Below are 15,933 nucleotides of genomic sequence, written 5' to 3' on the forward strand. Positions count from 1 at the left end.
TGTGAAGCTCTCTCAGTACCGACCCTTTCACGGAGCGAATCTCCCTCAGTACCGCCTCTCTCACAATGTGAAGCTCTCTCAGTACCGACCCTTTCACGGAGCGAATCTCCCTCAGTACCGCCTCTCTCACAATGTGAAGCTCTCTCAGTACCGCCTCTCTCACAATGTGAATCTCCCTCAGTACCGCCTCACTCACAATGTGAATCTCCCTCAGTACCGCCTCACTCACAATGTGAATCTCCCTCAGTACCGCCTCTTTCACAATCTGAAGCTCCCTCAGTACCGCCTCTCTCACAATGTGAAGCTCTCTCAGTACCGACCCTTTCACGGAGCGAATCTCCCTCAGTACCGCCTCTCTCACAATGTGAAGCTCCCTCAGTACCGCCTCTCTCACAATGTGAAGCTCTCTCAGTACCGACCCTTTCACGGAGCGAATCTCCCTCAGTACCGCCTCTCTCACAATGTGAAGCTCCCTCAGTACCGCCTCTCTCACAATGTGAAGCTCTCTCAGTACCGACCCTTTCACGGAGCGAATCTCCCTCAGTACCGCCTCTCTCACAATGTGAAGCTCTCTCAGTACCGACCCTTTCACGGAGCGAATCTCCCTCAGTACCGCCTCTCTCACAATGTGAAGCTCCCTCAGTACCGCCTCTCTCACAATGTGAAGCTCTCTCAGTACCGACCCTTTCACGGAGCGAATCTCCCTCAGTACCGCCTCTCTCACAATGTGAAGCTCCCTCAGTACCGCCTCTCTCACAATGTGAAGCTCTCTCAGTACCGACCCTTTCACGGAGCGAATCTCCCTCAGTACCGCCTCTCTCACAATGTGAAGCTCTCTCAGTACCGCCTCTCTCACAATGTGAAGCTCTCTCAGTACCGCCTCTCTCACAATGTGAAGCTCTCTCAGTACCGACCCTTTCACAATGTGAAGCTCTCTCAGTACCGCCTCTTTCACAATCTGAAGCTCCCTCAGTACCGCCTCTCTCACAATGTGAAGCTCCCTCAGTACCGCCTCTCTCACAATGTGAAGCTCTCTCAGTACCGCCTCTCTCACAATGTGAAGCTCTCTCAGTACCGACCCTTTCACGGAGCGAATCTCCCTCAGTACCGCCTCTCTCACAATGTGAATCTCCCTCAGTACCGCCTCACTCACAATGTGAAGCTCTCTCAGTACCGCCTCACTCACAATGTGAAGCTCTCTCAGTACCGCCTCACTCACAATGTGAAGCTCTCTCAGTACCGACCCTTTCACAATGTGAAGCTCTCTCAGTACCGACCCTTTCACGGAGCGAATCTCCCTCAGTACCGCCTCTCTCACAATGTGAAGCTCTCTCAGTACCGCCTCTCTCACAATGTGAAGCTCTCTCAGTACCGCCTCACTCACAATGTGAAGCTCTCTCAGTACCGCCTCACTCACAATGTGAAGCTCCCTCAGTACCGACCCTATCACAATGTGAAGCTCCCTCAGTACCGACCCTATCACAATGTGAAGCTCTCTCAGTACCGACCCTTTCACAATGTGAAGCTCTCTCAGTACCGCCTCTCTCACAATCTGAAGCTCACTCTGTACCGACCCTTTCACGGAGCGAATCTCCCTCAGTACCGACCCTTTCACAATGTGAAGCTCTCTCAGTACCGACCCTTTCACAATGTGAAGCTCTCTCAGTATCGCCTCTTTCACAATCTGAAGCTCCCTCAGTACCGCCTCTCTCACAATGTGAAGCTCTCTCAGTACCGCCTCTCTCACAATGTGAAGCTCTCTCAGTACCGACCCTTTCACGGAGCGAATCTCCCTCAGTACCGCCTCTCTCACAATGTGAAGCTCTCTCAGTACCGACCCTTTCACGGAGCGAATCTCCCTCAGTACCGCCTCTCTCACAATGTGAAGCTCTCTCAGTACCGCCTCTCTCACAATGTGAATCTCCCTCAGTACCGCCTCACTCACAATGTGAATCTCCCTCAGTACCGCCTCACTCACAATGTGAATCTCCCTCAGTACCGCCTCTTTCACAATCTGAAGCTCCCTCAGTACCGCCTCTCTCACAATGTGAAGCTCTCTCAGTACCGACCCTTTCACGGAGCGAATCTCCCTCAGTACCGCCTCTCTCACAATGTGAAGCTCTCTCAGTACCGACCCTTTCACGGAGCGAATCTCCCTCAGTACCGCCTCTCTCACAATGTGAAGCTCCCTCAGTACCGCCTCTCTCACAATGTGAAGCTCTCTCAGTACCGACCCTTTCACGGAGCGAATCTCCCTCAGTACCGCCTCTCTCACAATGTGAAGCTCTCTCAGTACCGACCCTTTCACGGAGCGAATCTCCCTCAGTACCGCCTCTCTCAAAATGTGAAGCTCCCTCAGTACCGCCTCTCTCACAATGTGAAGCTCTCTCAGTACCGACCCTTTCACGGAGCGAATCTCCCTCAGTACCGCCTCTCTCACAATGTGAAGCTCTCTCAGTACCGCCTCTCTCACAATGTGAAGCTCTCTCAGTACCGCCTCTCTCACAATGTGAAGCTCCCTCAGTACCGACCCTTTCACAATGTGAAGCTCTCTCAGTACCGCCTCTTTCACAATCTGAAGCTCCCTCAGTACCGCCTCTCTCACAATGTGAAGCTCCCTCAGTACCGCCTCTCTCACAATGTGAAGCTCTCTCAGTACCGACCCTTTCACGGAGCGAATCTCCCTCAGTACCGCCTCTCTCACAATGTGAATCTCCCTCAGTACCGCCTCACTCACAATGTGAAGCTCTCTCAGTACCGCCTCACTCACAATGTGAAGCTCTCTCAGTACCGCCTCACTCACAATGTGAAGCTCTCTCAGTACCGACCCTTTCACAATGTGAAGCTCTCTCAGTACCGACCCTTTCACGGAGCGAATCTCCCTCAGTACCGCCTCTCTCACAATGTGAAGCTCTCTCAGTACCGCCTCTCTCACAATGTGAATCTCCCTCAGTACCGCCTCACTCACAATGTGAAGCTCTCTCAGTACCGCCTCACTCACAATGTGAAGCTCTCTCAGTACCGCCTCACTCACAATGTGAAGCTCCCTCAGTACCGACCCTATCACAATGTGAAGCTCCCTCAGTACCGACCCTATCACAATGTGAAGCTCTCTCAGTACCGACCCTTTCACAATGTGAAGCTCTCTCAGTACCGCCTCTCTCACAATCTGAAGCTCACTCTGTACCGACCCTTTCACGGAGCGAATCTCCCTCAGTACCGACCCTTTCACAATGTGAAGCTCTCTCAGTACCGACCCTTTCACAAAGTGAAGCTCTCTCAGTATCGCCTCTTTCACAATCTGAAGCTCCCTCAGTACCGCCTCTCTCACAATGTGAAGCTCTCTCAGTACCGCCTCTCTCACAATGTGAAGCTCTCTCAGTACCGACCCTTTCACGGAGCGAATCTCCCTCAGTACCGCCTCTCTCACAATGTGAAGCTCTCTCAGTACCGACCCTTTCACGGAGCGAATCTCCCTCAGTACCGCCTCTCTCACAATGTGAAGCTCTCTCAGTACCGCCTCTCTCACAATGTGAATCTCCCTCAGTACCGCCTCTCTCACAATGTGAATCTCCCTCAGTACCGCCTCACTCACAATGTGAATCTCCCTCAGTACCGCCTCTTTCACAATCTGAAGCTCCCTCAGTACCGCCTCTCTCACAATGTGAAGCTCTCTCAGTACCGACCCTTTCACGGAGCGAATCTCCCTCAGTACCGCCTCTCTCACAATGTGAAGCTCTCTCAGTACCGACCCTTTCACGGAGCGAATCTCCCTCAGTACCGCCTCTCTCACAATGTGAAGCTCCCTCAGTACCGCCTCTCTCACAATGTGAAGCTCTCTCAGTACCGACCCTTTCACGGAGCGAATCTCCCTCAGTACCGCCTCTCTCACAATGTGAAGCTCTCTCAGTACCGACCCTTTCACGGAGCGAATCTCCCTCAGTACCGCCTCACTCACAATGTGAAGCTCCCTCAGTACCGCCTCTCTCACAATGTGAAGCTCTCTCAGTACCGACCCTTTCACGGAGCGAATCTCCCTCAGTACCGCCTCTCTCACAATGTGAAGCTCTCTCAGTACCGCCTCTCTCACAATGTGAAGCTCTCTCAGTACCGCCTCTCTCACAATGTGAAGCTCCCTCAGTACCGACCCTTTCACAATGTGAAGCTCTCTCAGTACCGCCTCTTTCACAATCTGAAGCTCCCTCAGTACCGCCTCTCTCACAATGTGAAGCTCCCTCAGTACCGCCTCTCTCACAATGTGAAGCTCTCTCAGTACCGCCTCTCTCACAATGTGAAGCTCTCTCAGTACCGACCCTTTCACGGAGCGAATCTCCCTCAGTACCGCCTCTCTCACAATGTGAATCTCCCTCAGTACCGCCTCACTCACAATGTGAAGCTCTCTCAGTACCGCCTCACTCACAATGTGAAGCTCTCTCAGTACCGCCTCACTCACAATGTGAAGCTCTCTCAGTACCGACCCTTTCACAATGTGAAGCTCTCTCAGTACCGACCCTTTCACAATGTGAAGCTCTCTCAGTACCGACCCTTTCACGGAGCGAATCTCCCTCAGTACCGCCTCTCTCACAATGTGAAGCTCTCTCAGTACCGCCTCTCTCACAATGTGAATCTCCCTCAGTACCGCCTCACTCACAATGTGAAGCTCTCTCAGTACCGCCTCACTCACAATGTGAAGCTCTCTCAGTACCGCCTCTCTCACAATGTGAATCTCCCTCAGTACCGCCTCACTCACAATGTGAAGCTCTCTCAGTACCGCCTCTCTCACAATGTGAAGCTCTCTCAGTACCGCCTCTCTCACAATGTGAAGCTCTCTCAGTACCGCCTCTCTCACAATGTGAAGCTCTCTCAGTACCGCCTCACTCACAATGTGAAGCTCTCTCAGTACCGACCCTTTCACAATGTGAAGCTCTCTCAGTACCGCCTCTCTCACAATGTGAAGCTCCCTCAGTACCGACCCTTTCACAATGTGAAGCTCCCTCAGTACCGACCCTATCACAATGTGGCTCCCTCAGTACCGACCCTTTCACAATGTGAAGCTCTCTCAGTACCGACCCTTTCACAATGTGAAGCTCTCTCAGTACCGACCCTTTCACAATGTGAAGCTCCCTCAGTACCGACCCTTTCACTATGTGAAGCTCTCTCAGTACCGACCTTTTCACAATGTGAAGCTCTCTCAGTACCGACCCTTTCACAATGTGAAGCTCTCTCAGTACCGACCCTTTCACAATGTGAAGCTCCCTCAGTACCGACCCTTTCACTATGTGAAGCTCTCTCAGTACCGACTCTTTCACGGAGCGAAACTCCCTCAGTACCGCCTCTCTCACAATGTGAAACTCCCTCAGTACCGCCTCTCTCACAATGTGAATCTCTCTCAGTACCGACCCTTTCACAATGTGAATCTCTCTCAGTACCGACTCTTTCACAATGTGAAGCTCTCTCAGTACCGACCCTTTCACAATGTGAAACTCCCTCAGTACCGCCTCTCTCACTATGTGAAACTCCCTCAGTACCGCCTCTCTCACAATGTGAAACTCCCTCAGTACCGCCTCTCACAATGTGAAACTCCCTCAGTACCGCCTCTCTCACAATGTGAAACTCCCTCAGTACCGCCTCTCTCACAATGTGAAACTCCCTCAGTACCGCCTCTCTCACAATGTGAAACTCCCTCAGTACCGCCTCTCTCACAATGTGAAACTCCCTCAGTACCGCCTCTCACAATGTGAAACTCCCTCAGTACCGCCTCTCACAATGTGAAACTCCCTCAGTACCGCCTCTCTCACAATGTGAAACTCCCTCAGTACCGCCTCTCACAATGTGAAGCTCTCTCAGTACCGCCTCTCTCAAAATGTGAAGCTCCCTCAGTACCGCCTCAATGTGAAACTCCCTCAGTACCGCCTCACTCACAATGTGAAACTCCCTCAGTACCGCCTCTCTCACAATGTGAAACTCCCTCAGTACCGCCTCTCTCACAATGTGAAACTCCCTCAGTACCGCCTCTCACAATGTGAAGCTCTCTCAACACCACTCCTTTCAAGGAGTGGAACTCCCTCGCAGTGGCTAGCCCAGCCTCTGACGTCACGGGTGCTGAGTGTCGTCGCTGCCCGCCAGCCGACAGGACATTCGGTTTCACTGTTCTCATGGAGACCGGCGGCGTCCCTCTGCTCCTGCTCGGTGTGCTGGCGGCTGTGCGCGCAGCGACGGTGCTCGGATGTCCCTCAAAGTTCCTCACGCACTTTCAACACAACGGCGTTCCCTGCTGCTCGGCCTGCCAACCAGGTGAGTGTCCGTAGACGGACGGGGTGACAGTGTCGGGGTTGGACAAGTCTCAGAGCGGGAGCTCGTTCCACCAAGGACAGTTTACCAAGAGTTATGGAACAAAATCAAAACTGGGTAAGAGTAATGTTGATGGGATTTGACTGGATTGTTTGAGAGAGGCTGTTGGTAGGTAAAGGGATCTCTGGCTTTTAACATCAGAACAGGTTTATTATCTCCTACATATGTCACGGAAATTGTTGTTCTACACAGCAGTACAGTGCAATGCATTAAAATTACTATAAATTACAAAACAAATAATGAAAATAATTATGTAGCACAAATAGAGACAAAATAATGAGGTAGTGATCATGGCTCATTCACCATGGATCAGATGGTGGAAGAGAAGAAGCACTTCTTGAAATGTTGAGTGTGTGTTTTCAGGCTTCTGTATCTCTTCCATGATGGTAGCAATGAGAAGAGGGCATGTCCTGGGTGATGGGGGTCCTTAATGATAGATGCTGCCTTCTTGAGGTGCCAGTATTCTCATTGATGAAGAAGGTGGTGCCCATGATGGATCTGGCTGAGCTTACAACCCTCTGCAGCTTTTTCCAATCCTGTGTAGTGGTCCGTCCATACCAGACAGTGATGCAACCACTCAAATTGGTCTCCATGAGATAGTGATATCTCAGGGACCACATGTTCCTTTCAGAATGAGGAACAAGGCTGGCAAGGTGAGAAGGGATCACGGATCTGGTCAGGAAAAGGAAGGAAGTGCGTGTCAAGTACAGGAAGCTGGGATTAAGTGAATCCCTGAAGGGTATAAGGAAGGTAACAGAGGGAAATCAGGAGTCCGTGACTGGGCTAACAGTGTCAGGCTGAGCAAGTGACATGCGTATTAGTGTGGAGAATGGTAAGGAGTCTCCTAAGAGATTCTCCGAAGCTTAATTGTGGAGAGACTAGACCCCTTTCAAGCCCAGCGTGTGCACCCACAGGAGATGGGCAAGATGAACCCTTGTTTATCATCTGACAGATGGGGAGCTAATGTCCTGGAATGTATCCACAGTGTGAAGGAAGAAAGGCTAGCGGTCCTGAGGCATGTACTATAAATACCCGGGTCCTGACCAAAAGTTCCCTAGGACATGGTAGAAAACAAGAAGAAATTGCTGGGGCCTTGCGAGAGAGATTTAAAACTTCCTTTGCCGTGGCTGAGGTACCAGATGACGGGGGGGGGGGGGGGTTGCTGTGACAGCTGATGCTATGAGGGGCTGCAAGGTCAAGCCTGATGAGCCTAACCTCAGTTAAACGCAGATCACCTCTTTTCTCTTTCTCTCCAGCACATCTTCTAAATGGTTCCTTACTCTGGTCCTGATAACATCCCCTTTCAAAACCCCATCCTGATTCTAATGTTCACTGTGGTGAAGTAACCTGTGGGTGTGTACATACTGATTTACCAAAAATCTAGAGCAGAACTTCTGTCACCAAGTTTATCTTGCCTCAACAAAGAAATACCATGAGGGGGGATGCAAGAGGGTAAGGTGAATGCCATCCTGGTCTGGGCCAGGCTTGTGATTCACCACTTGGTACTTTCCTACCTTCTCGTCTCATACATTGTCAGAAAGTGTGCACAGGTTGTGGATGGAATCTTGGTTTAGGGAGGAGGATGCTCCAAGCATCTTCTGACGTGCTCAATCTTCTTGCTAGTTTCTACAGGCAAGTGATTGCTGAGGTCCTCCTGAAGAGGTTCACAGTATGGGTTCTATTTGTGCAGAAGCACAGTGGACATGATTCTCACTGTGCAGCAACTCAATGCGAACACAGAAAGCAGCAGCAGCCATGGAAAGTGGACTCTTCAACTTCATTATAGCCTATTGATCAAAAAAAAAAGTGTGGAATACCCAATGTAAATTCAGCCGCCACCTGAAATTCATCTCCACCTAATGATGGTTCTATGATGATGTTAACCACAGAGCCATTCAGAGTGAAGACAGGCGTGAAACAAGATGTCATAGCCCTAAAACCTTTCTCAGTATTTGTTGCTGTACCAACAAAAGCTCGTGGGAGAGGAGCTGTGAAACTCCTTAAGCTGCAGTCACCACACTCCAGACCAAGGTCACTCAACCCTTAGTAGTTAAACTGAAGTATGGAGATGCCTTGATCTGATGCTTGTCTATAGTTGCTTTCACTGAAGCATACAAAGGGTAGAGCTTGCACTCAACATTTGCAATGCAGAGATCTTCTACCAAACTGTCTCAGTTGCACGCACACGACCCTCTAAAAATGTAGGCTGACAGTCATCGTCCTGGCTATCCATCAAGATCGAGGACGATGGTCTCCGTTCCGTATGCATAGAGCGAAGATGCCTATGCGTGTATTTGTTTAATGTGTACTTGATGTCACACTCCAAAAAGCACACAGTACTTCACAAATCAACCAACTGATTCCAATGGCATAGAAACCATGACAGTTGGAGCTGATGGATTTGTTGCAGCCCTCATCTGCCTTCACAGCCATTGAGTTCAAAGTAACTTTGTCCGCCTGTTCCACCATTGAGGTCTGGGTTGGATTGTTCTTTGTTAGGGACTTCACCCTCAATCTTACCGCCATGGGTGACCCTACCAGGAACATAGCTCCAGACGACATCATTCTTGGGTTCGCAGGACCACACAAGCTTCTCCACCACGACAAGGTGACAATCCATGGAGAAGGCTCGCAATGAGACCCAGCAGACCACAGACTTGCTCTCAAAGCCCAGATGTTGTCAATGATGAAACTCACCAATCTTCCAATGGTCATCTGGGGAAAGGGATGTTTGGAGATCAGGGCCAGAGTCCTGATCTGATTGGTGGCAGTAATCCCTGCTCTCCAAATGGGTCTTTACTTGGACTGTCTACAACAATAAACAGGTTGTTTAAAAATGTCATAGTCCAGTGTGTCCCCACCAAATCATTCAGTCTTCCCCAACCAGAAGCCTTGGATGAACATCTGTGCCAGTTGCAGCTCCTTATGGAACAGGTTAGGAAACTGGAGCTGTAGCTCAATAACCTTCATCTGGCCAGGGAGAGTGAGCAGGTGATAGAGAGGATCTATAGATAGTCACAGTGGGGCAACAGTGGCTGCACCTCTGACACAGAGTCTGGCCCTGTGGCTCAGAAGGGTAGGGAAATGAAGAAATCAGCAGTAATAGAGGACTCTGTAGTTAGAGTCAGACAAGTGATTCTGTGGATGCAGGAAAGAAACACGGATGGTAGTTTGCCTCCCAGGTGCCAGGGTCTGGGATGTTTCTGATCATGTCCATGATATCCTGAAGTGAGACGGTGAACAGCCAGAGGTCGGTACATATTGGTACCAACGACATAAGTAGGAAAAGGGAGGAGGTCCTGAAAATGGACTACAGGGAGTTAGGAAGGAAGTTGAGAAGCAAGAACTCAAAGGTAGTAATCTCAGGGTTACTGCCTGTGCCACGCGACAGTGAGTATAGGAATAGAGTGAGGTGGAGGATAAATGCATGGCTGAGGGATTGAAACACAGGGCAGGGATTCAGATTTCTGGATCATTAGGACCGCTTTTGGACCAGACGTGACCTGTACAAGAAGGACAGGTTGCTCTTGAATCCGAGGAGGACCAATAACCTGGCAGGGAGGCTTGCTAAGGCTAATGGGGAGAGTTTAAACTAGAATTGGTGGGAGCTGGGAACCAAACTGAAGAGACGGAGGAAGGGCTGTTGGCTCACAAATAGAGAAAGCTTGGAGACAGTGCAAGAGGGAGGATAGGCAGGTGATAGAGAAGGGATGCACTCAGACCAATGGTTTGAGATCTGTCTATTTTAATACAAGAAGCACCATGAACAAAGCAGATGAGCTTAGAGTGTGGAACAATGATGTTGTGACCATTGTAGAGACTTAGATAGTTCAGGGGCAGGAATGGTTACATAGAGTGCCAGGCTATAGATGTTTCAGAAAGGACAGGGAGGGAGGCAAAAGAAGTGGGGGCATGGCACTGCTGATCAAAGATAGTGTCATGGCTGCAGAAAAGGAAGAAGTCATAGAGGGATTGTCTACTGAGTCTCTGTGGGTGGAAGTTAGAAACAAGAAGGGGTCAATAGCTCTACTGGGTGTTTATTGTAGACCACCCAACGGTAACAGGGACATAGAGGATCAGATGGGGAGGCAGATTCTGGAAGGTGTAATAATAACAGGGTTGTCGTGGAGGGAGATTTTAATTTCCCAAATATTGATTGACATCTCCCTAGAGCAAGGGGTTCAGATGGGGTAAAGTTTATTAGGTGTGTTAAAAAAGGATTCCTGACACAATATGTAGATAAGCCTACAAGAGGAGAGGCTGTACTTGATCTGGTATTGGGAAATGAACATGGTCCAATGTCAGGTCTGTCAGTGGGAGAGCAATTTGGAGATGGTGACCACAATTTTATCTCCTTTGCCATATCATTGGAGAGGGATAGGAACAGACAAGTTAGGAAAGTGTTTAATTGGAGTTAGGGGAAATATGGAGCTATCAGGAAGGAACTTGGAAGCATAAATTGGGAACAGATTTTCTCAGGGAAATGTCCAGCAGAAATATGGCAAATGTTCATGGGAGATTTGCATGGCGTTCTGCATGGGTATGTTCCAATGAGACAGGGAAAGGATGGTAGGGTACAGGAACCATAGTGAACAAAGGCTGTTGAAAATCTAGTTAAGAAGAAAAGAAAAACTTAAAAAAGGTTCAAAAAACTAGGTAATGATAGAGATCTAGAAGATTAAAAGTCTGGCAGGAAGGAGTTTAAGAATGAAATTAGGAGAGTCAGAAGAGGCCGTGAGAAGGCCTTGGCGAACAGGATTAAGGAAAACCCCAAGGCATACTACAAGTATGTGAGAGAATAGGACCAATCAAGTGTGACAGTGGAAAAGTGTGTATGGAACCAGAGGAGACAGCAGAGATACTTAATGAATACTTCGCTTCAGTATTCACTGCAGAAAAGGGATGTCTTACAGTGGATTGAAAAGCTTGAGCATATAGACAGTAAGATAGAGAATATGCTGGAGCTTTTGGAAAACATCAAATTGGGTAAGTCTCTGGGACCAGACAAGATGTGCCCCAGGCTACTGTGGGAGGCGAGGGAGGAGATTGCTGAGCCTCTGGCAATGATCTTCGCATCATCAATGGGGATGGGAGAGGTTCTAGAGGATTGGAGAGTTGCAGATGTTGTTCCCTTATTGAAGAAAGGGAGTAGAGATCACCCAGAAATTGTAGACCAGTGAGTCTTACTTCAGTGGTTGGTAAGTTGTTGGAAAAAATCCTGTGAGGCAGGATCTGTGAGCATTTGGAGAGGCATAATATGATTAGGAATAGTCAGCATGGCTTTGTCAAAGGCAGGTCGTGCCTTACGAGCCTGATTAAATTTTTTAAGGATGTGGCTAAACACGTTGATGAAGGTAGAGCAGTAGATGTAGTGTATATGGATTTCAGCAAGGCATTTGATAAGGTACCCCATGCAAGGCTTATTAAAAAAATAAGGAGGCATGGGAACCAAGGTACCTTGCTTTGTGGATCCAGAATTGGCTCGCCCACAGAATGCAAAGAGTGGTTGTAGGTGGGTCATATTCTGCACGAAGGTCGGTGACCAGTGGTGTGCCTCAGGGATCTTTTCTGGGACCCCTTATCTTTGTGATTTTTATAAATGACCTGAATGAGAAAGTGAAGGGATGGGTTTTTAGGTTTGCTGATGACACAAAGGTTGGAGGGTGTTGTGGATAGTATGGAGGGCTATCAGAGGTTACAGCAGGACATTGATAGGATATAAAACTGGGCTGAGAAGTGGCAGATGGAGTTCAACCCAGATAAGTGTGAAGTGGTTTATTTTGGTAGGTCAAATATGATGACAGAATATAGTGTTAATGGTAAGACTCTTGGCAGTGTGGATGATCAGAGGGATCTTGGGATCCGAGTCCATAGGGTACTCAAAGTTGCTGCACAGGTTGACTCTGTGTTTAAGAAGGCACACGGTCCATAGGCCTTCATCAACCGTGGGATTGAGTTTAAGAGCCAAGAGGCAATGCTACAGCTATATAGGACCCTGGTCAGGTCCCTCTTGGAGTACCATGCTCAGTTCTGTTCACCTCTCTACAGGATGGATGTGGAAACTACAGAAAGGGTGCAGAGGAGATTTACAAGGGTGTTGCCTGGATTGGGGAGCAGACCTTATGAGAATAGGTTGAGTAAACTTGGCCTTTTCTCCTTGGATGAGGATGAGAGGCAACCTGATAGAGTTGTATAAGATTATGAGAGGCATTGATTGTGTGGATAGTCAGAGGCTTTTTCTCAGGGCTGAAATGGTTAATACGAGTGGGCATGGTTTTAAGGTGCTTGGGAGTAGGTACAGAGGAGATGTCAGGGGGAGTTTTTTACGTAGAGATTGGTGAGTGTGTGGAATGGGCTGCCAGCAATGTTGGTGGAGACAGATACAATAGGGTCTTCTAAGAGACTCCTGGATAGGTACATGCTTAGAAAAATAGAGGGCTATGGGTAACCTTAGGTAATTTCTAAGTAAGTACAGTACATGTTTGGCACAGCATTGTGGGCCGAAGGGCCTGTATTGTGTTATAGATTTTCTATGTTTCTATCCACAATCTGCTGAGTGCCAGATCAGTGGCATTCAGGTCCAGCGACCAAGTAAGATACAGGATATCCGGATATGATCTCCAGAAAGCCATCTCACGTGTGGTAGAAATTCCAGACCAGCATGAACTCCCGTAGCCCTCCGATGAGTCTTATCATGTGAATCTATGCAGTGGACATGAGAGCATCTTTCAGGAGGGTGAACCCACTGGCCTAGATGGGTATCTGGGCAAGTACTAAAGACATATGCTGATCAACTGGCTGGAGTGTTCACTGATATCTTTAATCTCTTTCTTCTGTAGTTTGAGTTAGTCACCAGCTTCAAGAAGGCTTCAGTCATGCCTAAGCCTAAGAAGAATGTGGAGAGGTACCTCAATGATTATTGTCCAGTAGAACAAACATCAACTGTGATAAAGTGCTTTGAGAGGTTAGTGATGAAACAGCAATTCCTGCCTATGAAGCAACTTGGATCCACTCCAATTTGCTTACCATCACAATAGGTCAACAACAAATGCCATTTTATTGGCTCTTTACTCAACCCTGGAATCCTGGATAGCAAAGGTGAATAAATCAGGATGTTCTTTACTAACTACAGGTTGGCATTCAATACTATCATCTCCACAAAACTAATCAATAAGCTTCAAGACCTTGGCCTGAATAAATCCTTATGCATTTAGATCCGTGATTTCCTTACTTACAAATCCCACTCAATTTGGATTGGTAACACTGTCTCTTCACAATATCCATCAGCATTGGTGCATTACTAAGTTGTGCACTTAGTCCCCTGCTCTACTCAGTGTATACTTAAGACTGTAAGTACAGCTCCAGTGCCATATTTAAGTTTGCTGATGACACCACTGTCATTGGCTGAATCAAAAGTAGTGATGAATCAGCATATAGAGGTTGAAACTCTCGTTGAGTGGTGCAACAACAACCTCTCATTCCATGACAGCAAGACAAAAGAGCTGATTATTGACTTCAGGAGGAGGAAACCAAAGGTCCATGAGCCAGTCCTCATCAGATGACCAGAGGTGGTGAGGGTCAGCAACTTTAAATTCCTTACTGTTATCATTCTAGAGAACCTGTCCTGGGCCCAGCCTTTAAGTGTAATTACAAAGAAAACATGACAGCACCTTCCTTAGAAGATTGCAAAGATTCAACATGAGATCTAGAACTTTGACAAACTTATATAGATATGTGGTGGAGAGTATATTGTCTGCTAGCATCATGGTCTGACATGGAAATACTAAAGGCATTGAATGGAAAATCCTACAGAAAGTGATGGTTACAGCATAGTCCATTACAGGTAAAGCCATCTCTATCATTGAGCAAATCCACATGGGACACTGTCGCTGGAAACCAGTATCCATCATCAAGAACCCCCACCACCCAGAACATGCTCTCTTCTCACTGCTGCCATCAGGAAGGAGGTACAGGAGCCTCAGGACCCACACCACGAGGTCCAGGAACAGTTATTATCCCTCAACCATCAGCCTCTTGAACCAGTGGAGTTAACTTCACTCGCCCCATCACTGAACTGTTCCCACAACCCATGGATTCACCTTCAAGGTCTCTTCATCCCATATTCTCAATAGTTATTGCTTATTTATGTTTTTTTTTCCTTTTGTATTTGCACAGTTTGTTGTCTTTTTCACATTTGTTGGTTATCCTGGAAGTCAGATTGGATCAACAGGCACTGAAGAGATCAGCGAACTCCACATCGCTGAATCTTGAGTCAGAGGTCTGTACGGCAGTCAGTCATGTGGGCCGGGGTATCCCACAGGTCACCAGGATTGGTGGTCAATGTGACTCCGGAAATCAAGGCCAGAGGTGCTCGCTGGTCAAAGATCGGGTCAGTTGAAGTCAAACTCATCAGTGGCACATCCTGGGGTCAAGGCCCAAAGGTCTGATCTGTGGGATTGATACCCAGATGTTTGGGAAGTACGGAGGTAAAAAGTCAAAGGTCAAAGACACAAATCGGTGGGACTGGAGATGAGTCCAGCCAGAGATTGGAGTTTGAGGGCCCAATGTTTGTTCTGTGTGTTGTTGTTCTGCTGGACACTGTGGACACAATGTGTAGCAATACTCGTGCTTGTAGGTTGCCCTACCACATCTTTGGGTGTTGTTACTGACATTGCAAATGGCACAGTTCACTGTGTGTTTTGATGTTCGTGTGACAAGCAAGTCTGAAACAGAATCACCTTCATTTCCAGGGGATTTCCAAAGACAACGGTGAGCTGTTTCTGTGTTTACCCAAATGGGTATCAACGAACTTTTATCATCCTGTAGTCTTGCACTTGGAGATAGAAATGATGAGAATGTAACTAATCAGATTGTAGACACACCATCATTGCTCAACAGAGGTGACAAACATTCTTGGTAAAGAGTGACTTGAATTTCTTTATCACCATGAACAGACTTATCTGTGCTCCTATGTTCAAGCTAAACTTATTATCAAAGTGCATATATGTCACCATATACAACCCAGAAATTCATTTTCTTATGGGCATACTTAATAAATCCATAATAGAATCAATGAAAGACAATACCAACTGGATAATTAACCAGTGTGCAAAAGAGAAGAAATGATGCAAATACAAAAAGAAATAATAATAAATAAGCAATAAATATCGAAAACATGAAATGAAGAGTCCTTGAAAGTGAATTCACAGGTTGTGGGGATAATTCAGTGATGAGGCAAGCGAAGCTGTACCCTCTGGTGTAATGGTGTTTTCATCTTTGACACAATGACATGTATATCTCACTTGAGCTCCTTACAGCCAATACAATATGTTTAAGTGTCATCACTAATCTCTGGTAAAGCCTGGCAATCAATTATGCCAGGCTAACTCAGAACAAACATCAACATATCAATCCTTGCTGTTATACCATAGGAGGCCATTTGCTCCTTGGGTCCATGCTAGCACCTAACAGAGCAGTCGCATCAGTTCCCTTCTCTGCTTTTGTTACTCATTTCCTTCCAACATTTTCTCTCTCAAACCCACTGCATTTTTTTATTCTTTTGCCCCTTGCCTACAATAAGGG

At 47.7% G+C, this 15,933-nt stretch overlaps 1 protein-coding gene across 1 annotated transcript in view; it reads left to right on the plus strand.

Annotated features, from left to right (window-relative positions):
* The first annotated feature begins 6,155 nt into the window (after positions 1 to 6,155).
* LOC132381918 (tumor necrosis factor receptor superfamily member 14-like) overlaps positions 6,156 to 15,933 on the plus strand; it is a 30,140-nt gene continuing 20,362 nt past the window's right edge. The window contains exon 1 of the mRNA XM_059951631.1: positions 6,156 to 6,294. Within this exon, the coding sequence (XP_059807614.1) occupies positions 6,156 to 6,294 (139 nt within the window). The remainder of the gene's footprint in view (positions 6,295 to 15,933) is intronic.

The sequence above is a fragment of the Hypanus sabinus genome, chromosome 27 (genome assembly GCF_030144855.1).
Source record: "Hypanus sabinus isolate sHypSab1 chromosome 27, sHypSab1.hap1, whole genome shotgun sequence".
NCBI classification, from domain to species: Eukaryota; Metazoa; Chordata; class Chondrichthyes; order Myliobatiformes; family Dasyatidae; genus Hypanus; species Hypanus sabinus.